General features: G+C 31.9%; 1 protein-coding gene across 2 annotated transcripts in view; it reads left to right on the top strand.

Moving 5' to 3' along the window:
* DACH2 (dachshund family transcription factor 2) overlaps positions 1–16,832 on the top strand; it is a 519,808-nt gene that overhangs the window by 386,225 nt on the left and 116,751 nt on the right. For both annotated transcript variants that reach the window (XM_084788790.1, XM_084788789.1), the window contains exon 5: positions 13,888–14,046. In XM_084788790.1, coding sequence (XP_084644916.1) covers positions 13,888–14,046 — 159 coding nt within the window. The remainder of the gene's footprint in view (positions 1–13,887; positions 14,047–16,832) is intronic.

Raw genomic sequence — 16,832 nt, 5'->3', positions numbered from 1 at the left:
ATTATGATTCTACTATTCATTGAAAGATACCACTGTATTATCATAATATTGACATGTTTAAAATAAAAAAGTGATACATCTTTATATTAGGAACATTTATTATTTAAATTTAAATGTATATATGAATGAAATAATTATGAATTTGTATAATAATTTATTTCCAAAGATGTCCAGTGATCAAAGTGGTGTGTGATATATATTAGCCCCTTAGTTATTGTGGAAATCCTGAGCTATGATCTCACTAAAAAATATCAATCTGAAAAGCATAAATTTTTTCAAAGTATCATCTAAGTGAAAAATTACTTTTTTGTAGAAAGTTTCATTTAATGAAGTTATGTGGTAAGCTATTGAATGTATGTGCAAAATACAGGCACATGTACAAGTGTATCTGTGTGCGTGCAATATTTTTACTACTATTAATGTCTAAAACAATATCTAAAAATGTAGCATGTTATTCCTTTGATTTAACAATTATGCTCTTATGCAATCAATAATCTAGGACATAGTTCCTGTAGCTTGCTATTGCTATACTCCATATATTGAACACTGGTTTATTTAAGTGTGGTTGTGGGTAAAATGACAGGGATTTAGTTGAGTAATATGTTTGTGCTTCTTAAACACAGGCATGTTGCTCAAGTTATTTGTTAACTGCATCTTTTAAAACTGAAATCCATTGCCGTCCCACTAAGGAAATCAAACGAACTTTAAATTATTTGCTAACTGAATACTCAGTCTTTGATTTAACTAGTCTTAGTTTCATAGTTTATTCATAGTTTAACTTTACTAATTTTTATAATAGAGAAATAAGCTGTAAAATGTAGATTTATGTTGACTAATGGGAAATTCTAAGATGAAAGGAATGTTTCTCTTTGCTATGTTAAATAATAGTCACTGGCCACATATGTCTGTATAGTAACTTCAGTGTGGCTAGTATAATTGGAAAAGTGAATTTCCAATTCACTTTAATTGAAATTTAAATAGTCACACATGTCTCATGACTACCGTATTGCACATTTCAGATAAAAGACTATCAAAATGTTAATTTAGTAATTTTCAACAAATAAAAGTATAACCATAAAGTCATCCTAGTGGGCATGTTTGCCTAAGTTGGTAACCATTTGTAATTAGCTAGTTTGTTTTGAACTTTAGTTTTAGATTGGTTACTTATGTGAATGAAACAAATAAAAAATGGGAAAAATCCTTTGTCTTCTTATCATTTCAGTGTTCATAGAATGACCAAAGACATTCATCATTCAACAAATTAGTCACATATTCTATATTCATTAATAAACTTTACTCACAAGCATTAAGTGAAGGACACACAACAACAGTCTGAATCGTTTCTAGATGGTTATAGAAAGAACTGCCAATGGAGATATTGAACCTAAACTATTTTAAGTTCTAATATGATTCTTATAAGGTTAGAAAAGTGATCTTAGACTTAAGTTAGTCTCTAGATGAACATAGTAGTGAGTAAACATTCACCATTTTTTCATTTTCTTTAAGGAAGCATAATGATAAGTTTAAAATGAATTTCTACATTTTTCCTTGAACATACTGATTTTGACAATCTTAAAAGATAAGCAAGAATTTGTTTATAAATCTAACCCTATATATTTATTGTAAACTATAAAAACAGACGAGAGTTTGCAAAGTTAAAAAAATGGTTCTTTTCATTGAGTGGGATTTTTTTTTTTAATCATGTAAGAATGAAAGCATTGCCAGCCTCTCCTGGACAATACGCCAAAATTAAGGTTAAAAATAGATTTTTACTTCTCAGCATACTCATATTGGGAACAGTAGCCTGCTATTAACTGAAAAAGCAGCAATGGGCTATGAGGTGAGGGCTAAGTGTCGCATTTCTCCTACTTTAGAGCAGGTGCTGCAGCCTTGTGCCATAAGACCGTTAGGAAAGTATGGGGAAAGAATCACTTTACCAAACAAGTAGGTCAGTTATCAGAAAGGAAACGTGAATTTTCAAGTTTTACATAGTGCTAGAGCTTTGGGAAGTGTGTATTTGTCATTATGGTTAATTTGCACATATCTCACTAAAGAAAAGGCCAGGGGAGATAGGCCGAGAACACAGCTGTACAGGCAGCTCAACTAATTGCCTCTCCATCCTCAACCTCATTTATCTTCATTTCTTCCCAATTATACCAAATTATCAATAGTCTCTGTTGCATCAGAGTCTTAATCCCCTTTATTCAGACAGCATTAGATAGTGGCAGATGAATTCTTGGAGGGAGTCAGGGTAAACAACCATGAAATGCCACCTCTGGCAGATGGCATTGCTCACAAGAAATGAGACAAAACATTTGGAATTTGTAACTGGGCATTGGTATGAGGAAGCAAGCTGCTAATGTTTTTTAAAGATAGTCAAGGTGGTACATAGTAAAAGTGTAGCCCATACTTTAAAGAAAATATGCAGAGTTGCAGCTGTTCACATCAAAGCAATTAATACATTTTTAGATGATATATTTCAATGAACACTGTAGCATACAATCTTTTGGGCCATGGTATTTTGTGGTAATACATAGCCTATTTCCATTTGAAACTATATACACATGCTTTTTGTCAGAGATAAAATATCATTTATATTTTTCTCTAATAAAATGTCAGATTGTGCAATATTTTTATTTGTATTGCTAAATTGGAATTATGTCAAAATTGGAAAACAACCCAAATAGCAAAAGGAAAACATATTAGTTAGAAAGCATAATTTGAAATATTTAAAAACAATAAGCTTTTTCTACATGAAAACAAGCCAGAAAAATTATTCATTTTGCATAAATTTGTAAGATTTCAATGACAAAATATGATAATTGATTAAAACATTTGATGATTTTTCAGAAATAGTAAGTATATTATAAATTCATTTCACTTTCAGAAGCATATGGCCTATAGCTTCATTTGTTCACATGAGTACAATATTCCTAATAAATAAAATAACTTTTAAAATGACACACAAGATAAAATAGAAGGTAGCTTAGTATATTTTATTATCAAGTGAAGAACGTTTTTGGATGAGCCAGTGGTTTTATAATTTGCTATTTCTGTAGTAGAGAGATCTCTGTTTTGAGAGTTGTGTATATGTACTAAATGCTGAATTCAGTTGGATTATTTCACATTAGATGCTTCAGCTCAGTGACAGGGAAAGGAAAGGAAGACACACTAGATTTGACTGTTCTCTTGGCATCTGAGAGTTCAGTCTTGCTTCCTTCTCAGGCTGTATGTGGGCAACTTTATCTTGTATCATTATCCATCTTCTACAATCATACTTAATGTTGCACCCTCAAATGTTATTTACTAACTAGATTTCTAGAATACATCTTAAAATTTATATTTTTTTGCAAAATATTCATAAACTTATGTTGATTAAATGAAGGAAATATGTATGAATTGAATCCACAGTAAATTTGCTTTTATGACTCCTTAAATGAAACTTGTAAATTGTTCACTCTTAGGTCAGTAAAATTTGGGTAACTTGTTGCAATGTGTATGAAGTGTCTTCAAACATATCAAGAATGTATCTGTTCTAATTTAATGTTGTTTAAAACATGTTTCTGAAACATATTGGTATAGTTAGTATGATTTAAAATATTTGTAGTATGTATTTACATCTTCTAAGACATTTTACTGTATAATTATCAGTAGACTCTTTCACATCCATTGTGACAAGCATACTTTTTAAAGTATGACTGACTGTTGGACAGATTGGGAATTACTAACTTAATGGCCATATTTTGAATCTTTGGTGTGGCTTTGCTGTAATTACATCTATTGAATCAATTGATACATTGTTGGCAGTAGCCCAGTAAAGTCATAGCTGAAATTCTTACTTTTCAGTACTTTAACAAACTTGATTATTTAGTTTTCCTTGAGACCAATATGTTCACATATATTTGGCCATGCAAGCAAAAGTGTAAAGTGAAACAAAAAATGCCTATGTGAATTATTTATTTAGTTCCTGGTGTCTCTAGTAGCCTCAATCATCTTAAGTTCATAGTACTTTTAAAATTATGATAACCCTGTTGATATGTCATTAGAATTAATAATAGAACCAACTTGATCTGTTTTTTTATATTTAACGTATTTGACTCTAGTCTTCTCTAGTTGTTTCATTAAGTATTTTATATGCTTTATCTTACTGAATTGTTGCAATAATAGCAGGATGGGGGTTACTTGCCATGTATATGTAGGATAAGCTTCAGACAGATTAAATACCCTTTCCAAGGCCTATAGATATTAAATGGATATGCCAACATCTAGCTTCAGGACTGTTACTGTACTTCTAACTACTTCTCTTTATGCTGTTGAAATTTTGAAAAAATAGGCATACCCGTGTTTTATCTTATTTTATGTGTTATTTTTTTCTGTAGACTGTAGCCTGGTAAAAACTTCCAGTCAGTTAATGTTGTAACCTCACTATTCAAAGGCTAGTATACAGACAGGAAACTCAAGAAAAGCTACCATCTAGGCAATAATCAATTTTCAGTATTTACTATAAGAGTTCATATGGCTTTATTTGGATTTATTGGGTAAAAATACTTCTGTGTTGAGAGAACACTTTATCATTACATGAAGTAATTTCCCCAAGTTTATAAGGTTACTATTGTAGCACAAAATTATCATGGTTTTAAGGGTGAATTTAATACATGTGTATTATGTCTGCTTAGAAGACAGAAAAAAGTATATTTATTATGTGGCCCTATTGTTCATGGCCAGTCTTTGTCTTTGCTACTTAGTCTAAGTCTTTAACTTAATAATCATAACTTAGTTAATTAACAGATAATAAAATTACTAATATTTATATATTTATATATCATAAGTATAGTGAGATGAAAACTTGAGGGAGGTAAAATATCTAATGAATGTATTTTGAGAGAATTTCAAATTTGGTGACAAGGATTTTAAATTTATGCTGTGTTTTATGGTTTAAGTTCAAGATAACATTATGAAACCTCACACACCATATTATTTAAACAGCTTTTTTACTCAACTCTATGCTTGGATTATTTTCTTTTGTCTGTGGCTGTGCTATATTGCCCACAAGAGAAAGTTTAGTGAAAAAAAAAAATAAAGAAATGCAGTACTAGTCAATTATTCATTAAAAAGCATCACAGTTACATGGAATAAATTAAAGACTGGTCTGCCAATGGCCAGAGAGAACTCTCAGTTACATCAAGGTATTATTAAAAATAGAAATGAAATGCAACCAGTCACTATATTACTTAAAATAAAAAATAAGGTCTGTAATATTTTCTTCTGTCTTTACCTGTAAACTTTTGTATTTTAGGTATGCATATATTATTTTTAAGCATCAAAATTTTAATATAAACATCACAAGTACATATGTCACAGCTTGTAAGTTCTAAGAAATAGCTCTTTAGAATAAATTTTCAGCTTGTATTCTCTGTAGTTCATGATCAATATTTCAGAAACATCACAAATGGAAAAATGATAGATAGTGGTATTATATAATTATTTACTGCAAAATGACTATATAATGTGCTTGTCATTTAGACAGACCACATGCTATTGAAGATGACAGAATGAACTTAAATTGAGATAAGAAAATCTTGTCCCTGCTTTGAACTGTTTTATTTTTCAGCATCTCTCAACTTGTAATACAGTAGCAAAAAAGGAATTCAGGTTTTAAAATGTATGTTGTATTATAGAAATTTTCTTTATTAGTCTTAAAGTGTAGTATATATAGAATTAAAAGACATTTAAAGACTAATTTTATGTAAGTAAATATTTTAGAAGACATGTGTAAATCAAATAAGTAAAGTGGGTGAGGTTCAAAAGAGAGCATTAAGATAAGTTTATCATTTGTAGTTTCAAATAGCAAGCAAAACATGTTCTTTTTGAAATTGCTAATGAAGAATTAATTTTAAATATAATCAACACATTATGCAAATTGTCATGATTATTTTAACCCTGTCACCACACTCAGCAGGGTATAGAGGAGGTCACTGTGCCTCCATTATATGTGGATTTATATCCTATATATCTAATATCTTTGAAACTCAGTAATTGAATATTAAGATATTAGTCACTATCCCTCAAATGGTACACAGGGAATATTTATATCCTGAAGCATTTTAATTTAGAAACAATGCACTGTGACTTTGCATTTTACATTTGTTCAGTAAAATAAATCAGCATAATTATTAGCTATCAAAGTCAAGTACAGTATTTTGCAGTAAGCTCAAGCTGAATATTTTGATCATAAGTATAATTTTAAGTAATGAGTTCTTACTGGTTTCAGGAACAAAGTTATTCATCAAATAGTCTTTAAACTTATTGACTTGATTGCATATTTTTTCATTTGGGGGGAAGTACTTTTATTTAATCAATATTTGATAATGTCTTACAATTTTAACTTCCACACCTTACAATTTTTTTAACCCATCAAGTCCAAATACCTCTCAAAATACTATTAGATCACATTCTAAAGGAAAATTGACTCTTCCTCTCCCAGAAGCTATGATTTACCAACAACTCCTCAATTATTGGTAGGACTCCATGTGTACTTCCCCTCTTCATAATTGGATTTTACCTGGTTTTAGTTTGCAGAGGTCTTGTATATATTGCTGTGAATTCATATGAGAAAATATCCATTTGTATTTAGAAAACATCATTTCATTATAGTTATCCATCATATCTGGTTCTTAACTTTTTCTGTGTCCTTCTGCAATGGTCATTTATACTTGGAAGGAGAGGGATTGATATAGTTATTCCTTTTTAGTGTTGAACACTTGCCAATTCTTTACTCTCCTTTTGTTAATCACAATCTACTGGAGAGAGAATATTCTCTAATTAGGGTTAAGAAATGCACTAATCTATGGACCTAATAATAGGTTTTCAGGCATTGGTTTAATTTGATGTCTATTTAGAAGAAGAATAATAGTAGATTCTTCAATAGGAATTATGCTTATCCAGTCAAACATTTTTGGTCTTTACAATAGTGCCAGGTATACTTTCCATTTTGATGAGTGGACCATAAATCGAATAAATTGTTTACTTCCATAACATTCATGCTATTACTATACTGATGGGCATATTTTGCCAGGTCAGTCCTTTACGTCTTAGATATAGTACATACCACCTTCAAGCACTATGGTAGTTTTCAGTAGGTATAAAACTTCCAGGTTATAGTATCAACTTGATTTTTCTTGTGTTTCTTGACTCAATGTGGTATCATTTGCAAAAGCACTGGTTACTCAAGTTCTGGAGTGCAACTACGAGCAATGGCAATAGTGAATAATGTTTGGAGGTACTATGAGACACTGTTGCCAACAACTCCAAAGAGATCACCCACTCCTGCCATTTGTCTTTTCAGTAGTTAGTCTGTAGTGTCTAGTAATGAAACACACACCCTCCCACACCCTAGTACAGGACAACTGCCTTTAAGCTCTTCCTGTGTGTGTGTGTGTGTGTGTGTGTGTGTGTGTGTGTGTGTGTGTGTGTGTGTGTATGCATTTTAGGAAGGTTTTACACTAATAGGTTTCCACATGAATTTTTTACTACTTCTTCAATGTTATGTACCCCTCTCCTTTCTTCCTCTTCTACCTTGCCATCCCAGTCTCTACTGCATTTGACTGTTTTTATACCATGATTATGCTTCTCCCATTTTTATCTCTGCATTCCACTTCTCCCTTTCAGTCTCCACCCAGTGGAAACTAACAAGTTTTCAGATTTTTATAGATATTCTAAATGAAACACTCATGTCTAAAGAGTATAAGCAATCATCTATGTATGAGAAAAACATGTGATATTTGTCTTTCAGAGGCTGGGATACCCTACTCAGGATTACCTTTCCCAGGTTCATCCATTTGCCTGTGACTTTTAAACGTTAGGGTTGTTATTTTTTAACAGCTGTATAATTATCTTTGTATAAGTGTACCTTAATTGTCATTGTCAATTTATCAGCTGTTGGAAATCTAGGATTTTCCTATTTCCTGCATTTTTTGAATACATGAATCGAGCAGCATGTGCTTGGTAGCAAATATTTCTGTTGTAGGCTATCGAGTCTTTTGGGTATATGTCCTATAGTTGTATGGCTGAATCATATGATCAATCTATTTCTAGCTGTCTGATGAACTTCCATACCAATTTTGTAGTTGAAACTGTGTACGCCCACCAACATTGAATAAGCATCCTTGTCCTACATCCATGACAGCATTTGTTACTTTAAGAAAAAAGTCTTGTCCACTATGACAAAAGTAAAATAAAATGTAAAAGTTTTGCATTTCTCCAACACAATGCAGTTTTGCTTTACATTTCTCTGGTTTCTAAGGATGTTTAACATTTTAAAATGTATTTCTTGGCAGTTCCTTTTTCAAATTTTGGAAACTCTTGATTCCTTGTTCAGTTTTGAAATTTAGGTTGTTTGCGTTCTTGATGTTTACAGTTATTACTTTTTAAATTTCTTTTTGTATTTGAGTTACTGCTCATCTTTCAGATATGTGACTGAAAAGACATTTTTTCCATTCATTAGGCTTCCTCTTCACTTGAATAATAGTGTACCTGTAACAGATTTGTTTTGAGTTCAAAGTCTCATTTTTATTTCATTTTATTAGATGAAAATAATTTTGTATGCTTTTTTTTTACATTTTTAAAAATTCTGCTATATTCACTCAGTGTGATTCAAATAAAATATCTGCTTTAGGTAATCATGAAATTTTAAAATTTCATTTAATTGGAGATTATAATACAATTATGTCAATTCTCCTTTCCCCTTCCTCCCTCTAAATCCTTCCATGTACCTCCTTGGTCTCTTTCAATTCCATAGCTTCTTTTCTCTCTAATCACAAATATATACATATTGCTACATACATAAATAAATCCATCCTGTTCAATCTGTATAGTGTTACTTGATTTCAGGGCTGACCTCATGGTATTGGATAACCAATTGATGTGCTCTTCTCCTTGAAATACTATTTCTCCCCTTCTCACCATTTCTTTGTTGCTTAGGGTTATTTCTTTAGGGTTGAGTGGTTGAGGCCTCCTTAGCTTTCCTTTGCCTGTTTTTGTCAGCCTTGTTCAAGTCATGGTTAGGCAACCATGTTTATGAAACTTCATGAGTGTGGTTTCTGATATTTCTAAGAAACACACTTTCTCATCAACCTTCCTCCTTTTCTGGCTTGTATAATAATTCTCCTGCATCTTTTGCAATGATCGTAAAGAAATAGGGGTAGAGGCTGTGCTGTAGATATATAAATTCTATATTTTGATAATTTATGGTTTTGTGTACTTTTCTCCATCTGTTGCAAAAAGAAGTACTTTTGTTTGATTGTTTTTGGATGAGAGTGAGAATTATACTTATTTATGTGTATAAGGACAAATACTTTGCACATAGTTAAGCAGTTAGGGAGAATTCTAACTTAGTAAAATAACTGCTTTTTTAGTTTACTTGTGTATCTTGAATTTCCAGCCTCTGAGCTTGCAAAGATTCTTGCCATACATCATGGGCTTTTCTTTTTAAAAAATTTTAATTTTGTAAAATTTATTTAAATTACTTCCTATTTTTGTCCCCTTGCCCTATGTTCCCATTCCTTTACTTCCCTCTTCTGCTCTATTCTACTCCCCTAGACCTCTGACAGGGGTACCCTTCTCCTCCACCATCTGACCACAGCCTATCAGATCTCATCAGGAGAGCCTGTATCCCCTTCCTCTATGTGCTCACAAGGCCGTCCCACCAAGGGGCAGTGATCAAATCAAGGGCACCAGAATTCATGTCAGAGACAGTCCCTGCTCCCCATGCCCACTCCAGGTAGTGAATGAGATGTTCATGGGCTACATCTGAAGAGGGAGTCCAGATTCTCTGCATCCATTGTCCTTGGCTGGTACACCAGTTTCTGCAGGCACCCTTCTGTCCAGATCTGCCAGCTTTGATGGCCTCTTTAAGGAGCTCCTGACCCGTCCAGGTCTCTCCATCCTCCCACTCTTCCATATGAATCTGAGCACTCCACAACATGGGCTTTTCTTGACTCATTGTCTTTTGTTTTTGTTTACTGGACAGAAGATTTTAAGTTTTATGAGGTCCCATTTGTCATCTATTGACCCTAATTCCTGGGACAATGAAGTGATATTTAGAAAGTCCTTTCATATACCTATATATTGTAAAGTATTGTCTTTCTTTTATTCCATATATCTCTGAGTTTCTGATTTTATGTTTAAGTCTTTGATCTATTTTGGAATTTATTTTACTTTAGGATGATAGATTTGTTTCTAATTTTATTGTTTTACATGTGAGTATGCAGTTTTCACAGCGCCCTCCCTTTAAGATACTACCATTTTTCCAGTTTTTACTTTTGTATTTTTGTAAAATATCAGATGGTTATAATTATGTTTGCTCATATTTAGGCATATTTTGTGCCAGTTCATGTTGTTTTCACTATGATATCTCTGTCATATTTCTTGAGATCTAAAATGGCAATCCTTTATATTTATTTTGCTTATGACTATATTTGTCTAGCTGCAGTTTTTCTATAAATCCATATGAGTTTTTACACATATCTGTAAAGAATGTCTATGGATATTTTTGTACTGAGTCTGTTCATTTCTTTTAGTATAGTTTTCACTTCCTCAATATTAATTTTACCAATCTGTAAGCATGGTAGGTCTTTCCATCTCTTAGTGTCTTCATTAATGTCATTCTTAAGATCTTTAAAGTTTTCATTATAGATGTCTTTTACTTCCTTGATTATATTAAATACTATTTTAATTTAGTGTCCATTGGAAATAGGACAGTGTCCATGAGCTGTTTTTCAGTGTGTTTGTTATTGGTATATAGAAAGGCCACTGAAAATTTTAAAATATTTTAATTTTTATTATTATAATTAGTTGGGTTTGTGTTCATTGATATTTTATCTTGCTGTTTTTTTTCTGAGATTGTTCATTGTTTCTAGAAATTTAACTGGTAGAGTTATTGGATATCCTATGTATATTATCTTAAAATAGGGATATTTGACATGTATTTACTATTTGTTTATCTTTGGTCCTTTCTCTTGTCTTGTTGCTCTAGCAAATGCCTTAAGCTCCACATGGAAAAATGACTGTGGTCATGAACATCCTTCTCTAATTTTTAATGGGATTGCTTCAAGTTTCTCTTTACTTAGGATGTTGGCTAGGTATTTTTTTTTTTGTCAACTTGACACAAGATCATCATATGAGATAGGAAATCTTGAATGAGAAAATGTTCTCTCAGATTCTCCTGTAAACAAATCTTTGGGCCATTTTCTTGATTAATGATTAATGCACGGGCAGTGCCACCCCTGGCCAGATCATATTTTGTGATATAAGGAGGAGGTGAATGAACCATGGGCAGCAAGCCAGTAAATCAGTAGTCCTTCATGGTTTCAAATTCTATTCCTAACTCCACGTTTCTGTCATGAGTACTTGCTCTTAATTTCCTTCCTGAAAGATTGTGATTGGGACATGTAAAGAGAAATTAACCATTTTTTTCGTATGTTGCTTTGGTTTAGAATATTGTATCACAGAAATTGAAAGCAAACTCAGACAGGTTCATGAACACATAATTACCCATGTATATTTCTCACAAACTTGATTACAGAAAGCATTTTGGTATTAGATTATTGCCATATTCAGAAGCTAGAGAACTATATTAGTTAAATTATGTAAGTGAAAAAAGTCATATGGAAGGCATTTCGTCTCGAGAACAGCAAAATACACCTAACATATGATCCATTGACCCTAATTTTGGGCACATATACAAATTAAATAGTACGCTAAATAAATAACTTCAATGTCCTGTTTGTTGTGATGCGGTTCAAAATACCCTGAAAATAGAGACAATCAAGATGATTATATATAAGTATATGTATAAAGTAAAGCAACTTGCTGCCATACTTGAATTCAATACCTATGACCACTATAATGAATTTTAAGTGTTTCAGTTAAGTTAGTTTCATCATTTATTAAAAATTGCCACCACCACCCTCTTCATTACCACATAAAGTTTTCTTATTGATTTAATTGGAAATTTAAATTTGTGAATGCTAAATTAAGTGATTGTACCAAACCATAAATTATTCCCCTGCTCTCCAGCATCAAATATCTAAATAAAAAGAAAATAACTGCTGTAGTCATAGAAGTTTTGAATTGTCTCAGTGAGCAGAAAAAACTACATGATTAAAGAAATGATTTGAGGTTTATTAATCAAGTCTAACAAATTAAACCGAACTTCCTATCATAAACAACTTCAGAATAGGTTACCTTTATGATTATAGTGGGTTGAGAACTATCAGATACTTATTTTATGTTTATTTGCTTCAAAAACTTCATTAATATAGATACCCAGAAAAGCCTCCATGTGTATGCATATTACAGAAATATGAAGTTTCCTTGTCTTAACTCATGAAGTCAGAGAGTAGTTAAAACTGTTGCATTTTAATCAGATATTAACTTTGGCCACAAAAGGATGAAAAACATTTCATTTAAAGTATATGTGTTTATCTATGCATATATTTGCATGTATTATAGTTTGTTTTTGTAGATATTTAATTGTATGATTTCTTATGAAAATATGAAAATTTCAGATGTCATTATTATTATTTTATCATTTTCTATCCTTTATTTTATTTATCTCCCTCCTCTTACCTGATTACAGTCTTATTTTTCTAATCCCCCAATCACATCACCTGAGCCACACTATTCTCCTTTTCATTCTTCCCCTAACACATACTCAAGCAATGGCAACTTTTTACTTTCTTTTTTTTGCAATTATCCCAGAATATGTACTCACATCTGAAGATAGGAGTCTCAGATGATAAAGAACATCCAACATTTGTATTTCTAAGTCTGAGTTTCCTCACTCAAGTGATCTATCCTTCTTTTTTTCCAGTTTTTTTCTATTTTCTTTGCTTAGTTCATTTAATTTCTCTATTTTATATTTGAGTCCTAGTATTCATTCTATTTGTACAGCTTTCTCCTGAATTTTCAAATTAGGATATGGCATTTTTCAATTCTATCCCAGTTTTGGCTTATATTATCTTTGATTTCTTTAATGAATTCAGTTTATAAATGCTAATTTATCTTTGTTTTTTCATCCATACATGGATTGTATTTTCTTGGGCACTACTACAGCATTCATTGTTATGCAAATGGAGTTCAATGAAGGTTTTTTTCGTGTCCTCTTTAAATTTTTAAATTCTTTTATAAAGTTTATGGTTATTTTAAAATACTGTGTGTTCTGGGCTCCTCTATGTAGTTTCCACTAGAGAACATTTGAATAATATTAATAGGTTTTGTGGGAGACATGCTGTTTTGGTCACTCATGATTTTGTTGCTACTGCTATTGTTGTTCCTTTTTTTGTTGCTGTTGATTTTGTTGTTATTGCTCTTGTTTTCCTGATTTGACCTAGGCTTATGAACTTATTTCTTTGCTTGTATGTCTGATATAATGATATGTACTTCCTTAGATTGGGCCAGTGGCAAGAAATGAGTCATCTGAGATGAATTAGGTTAAACTGACGGGTATGCTAATCTAAGCATAGGAGGGTGAAAATGAAGATGTTTAGGGGCCACTTGTCAGGATCTAGGCTTGTAAGTTTGCAGATGTCATTGTGTTGGAAAAAGCAAGGGCAAAGGGAAAAAGTTACTTACCCAGGAAATGTAGCTCACATAAAAGAGGTTATGTAGACCACAGGTCTAGGACTAGGCTTGTAGGTTTGCAAGTAGAAGAGAAAATGAAGATACAAGGAGTGTTTGTGGGTTCTTGGTGATCTGGAACTAGGATTGTGTTTCTGCAAATCAATAAAAATTCTAAGAGGTACTACTGATGAAATTCTACAATGAAGATTTTTAAAAATTTTGTCTTATCTTTCAATTGAACCATATTCACTTAAATATTATTTTTAGGTGGAAGTGAATCCTCCTGGGATAAAGATAAGATACAATCTCCACTTGGTGCTCCTGGACCTCAGCATGGAATTACTCATGCAACACTGGCAGGACAGCCAAGCCTTGGGGGTACTCCTACTATCAATCCACTTCAGCAGAATCACCTGCTAAGCAATCGTACGTATACTATGCTGTCAAAACTGGATAAGTTAAAAATATAAGGCAAACCCTTCTGTATATCTTAGAATGGTAAAATTTAGTCTCTTTCACCTCAATAAGTGTAATAGTACAAAATCATAGGAAGAAGTAAAGAGTGATGTCTTTGAAAATATTGAATTTATATCATACAGGTAGTGGGGAAGCAAAGTACCAGAGTTTAATAAAGGTATGTTAGAATCTGTGAGCCTGTTAAACAGAATAGTAAAGAAAGTTGACAAGGACTTGGATTCCAAATTCATTCTGTTTTACAAAACCATATAATTATGCTACTTTGGAAAAGTCACCAAGAGTGTCTAAGTTTTGGTTTCTACACCTACAAGTTAGTAGTGGAAATATACCTATTCATTTCAGGTTATTCTGAGGGCTACAAATTGACAAAGGTAAAGTAATTAATAATTAATTGCATATAATAATTACTATGTAAATAATAATCATTAAAGTTATTTAGAATATGAATATAGATGATTTGTACATGGTTAAATTTAGATGATCTATACAAAGACTTAAAATATTATTAAATATTTTTTCTGTAAAATGGATCTTGTATCAATTTACTTGAGTAAAATACTGTATTTCTTCTCCTGGAGAAGATGTCCATTATTTCTTTTCCAAGCAGTATTATTCCTTCATTAAACCCTGGGGTTAAAGCAATAAAGGAATTTTAAAATAGTTCTATCTCATAATATAACATCACCAGAGTAAGGGCCTTGTATAATAGTTTATTATTGCAGAAAGAATCAAAAGCTTCAGGTACTATGTGGTATAAATACCTGAGATCTATATCTATATCTATATCTATCTATATCTATCTATCTATAGATAGATCTGGGGTGCAGAAATAAGACTAGAGGAAACAAGAGAAAAATTATATACCACATATTACATCCCAAAATGTTTACATAAATATATATTTTAAGCTCCTATTCAACTTATAAATCATTTAGAACTTTCTACAAGCAAACAAAGAACACAACTCAGGAAAAAATGCTTGAACTATATCCCAAGGATTGATGAGACAACTCAGTAGGTAAAGTACGTGTCATGAGATCTTGAAAACATGAATCTTAGCCGGGCATGGTGGCGCACGCCTTTAATCCCAGCACACGGGAGGCAGAGGCAGGTGGATCGCTGTGAGTTCGAGGCCAGCCTGGACTACAAAGTGAGTCCAGAACAGCCAAGGCTACACAGAGAAATCCTGTTTGGAAAAACCAAAAAAAATAATAATAATAATAAAGAAAGAAAAAGAAAAGAAAAGAAAAGGAAACATGAATCTAGATCCCTACATTACATGAGAAAGCTGAGCATAGTAGTGGGTCTAGAATCCAAGGCATAGAGCCAGAGGCACATGAATCCTTGAAACTTCTTATGCCAGTGTAACAGAATCAGTGTGTTCCAGATTCAGTGAAAAAATCTTATTTCAAAACTGAGGTTGAGGCATGTTGATGAAGGTAGTATGTTTCAACCTCTGACCTCAACATACACATACATGCAAACACATCTGCACATACATACACAGAAAATAAAAAATAAAATGCAGTCTAAAGAGACAAAGTAAACATCAGAAGTAAATTCATATATAGCAAGTAATTTACAATTATCCACTGACAATTTAAAATGATGGATGAATGTGCTATAGTAATGGAAATGTGGCAGAACATATAAAAGCATAAAAGATGTAATAGATTTTAAACTCAAAATGAGTAAAAAGATAGATGAGAAAATAAAGTCTTGATAACATGATGAAGAATAATTTTATTGAATTCTGTGTAACCTGTGAATCTGAAACTAAGTCAATAGAAATTTTGTGGATGAAATAAGTGTTTATGCCAGTATTTCTCAAATTATTCCACAAAATAGATACAGAAGAAACAATGCCATGTTTGTTCTATGAGGCCACAATTAGTTTGATACTCAAAGTACATAAAGACCCATAAAAGAAAGAGAATTATAGGCCATTTATCCTTATGGACCAAGATATAAAAATTCTCAATAAAATAGTTACAAACCAAATCCATGAACACATCTAAAAGATCATCCACTGTGATCAAGTAGGCTTTATCCCAGAGACACAGGGTTACATAAATCAATAAATGTAATCAACCACATAAACAAACTGGAAAGAAAAAAAAAACCACATGATCATCTCATTAGATTTATAAAAAGCCTTTGATAAAATACAACATCTCATCATGATAAAAGTTCCAGAGAGATAGGGATGCAAAAGCCATGCCTGAAGATAAAAAAGACAGTATGCAACAAGCTCATAGACAACATCAACTCAAATGGAGAGAAACTCAAAGCAATTCTACTGATGTTAGGAACAAGCCAATGTTTTCTGCTCTCTTCCAATCTATTCAATACAGCATTTGAAGTCTCAGCTAGAGCAATAAGACAATAAAGGAGATACAAATTGGAAAGGAAAAAGTCAAAGTATTATTGTTTGTAAATGATATGATAATATACTTAAATGACCCCAAGAAATTCTACCAGGAAACTCCACCAGTTGATAAATACCTTTAGTTAAGTGTTTGGATACAAGATTAATTTAAAAAAATCAGTAACTCTCCTATATACAAATGACAAAGGGACTGATAAAGCAAGCAACAATCTTCAAAATAACCTCAAATACTGGGAGTAACTTGAATGATAAAAATTTCTAGTCTTTGAATAAAAAAACTGAAGACACCAGAAGGTAGAAAGACCTCCCATGCTCATGGATTGATAGGATTAATGATACTAATTAA

Source organism: Acomys minous, assembly GCF_964271855.1.
Source record: "Acomys minous genome assembly, chromosome: 7".
Classification (NCBI taxonomy): Eukaryota; Metazoa; Chordata; class Mammalia; order Rodentia; family Muridae; genus Acomys; species Acomys minous.
The sequence above is the reverse complement of the archived record's forward strand: the minus strand, read 5'-3'. Positions and strand labels throughout refer to the sequence as shown.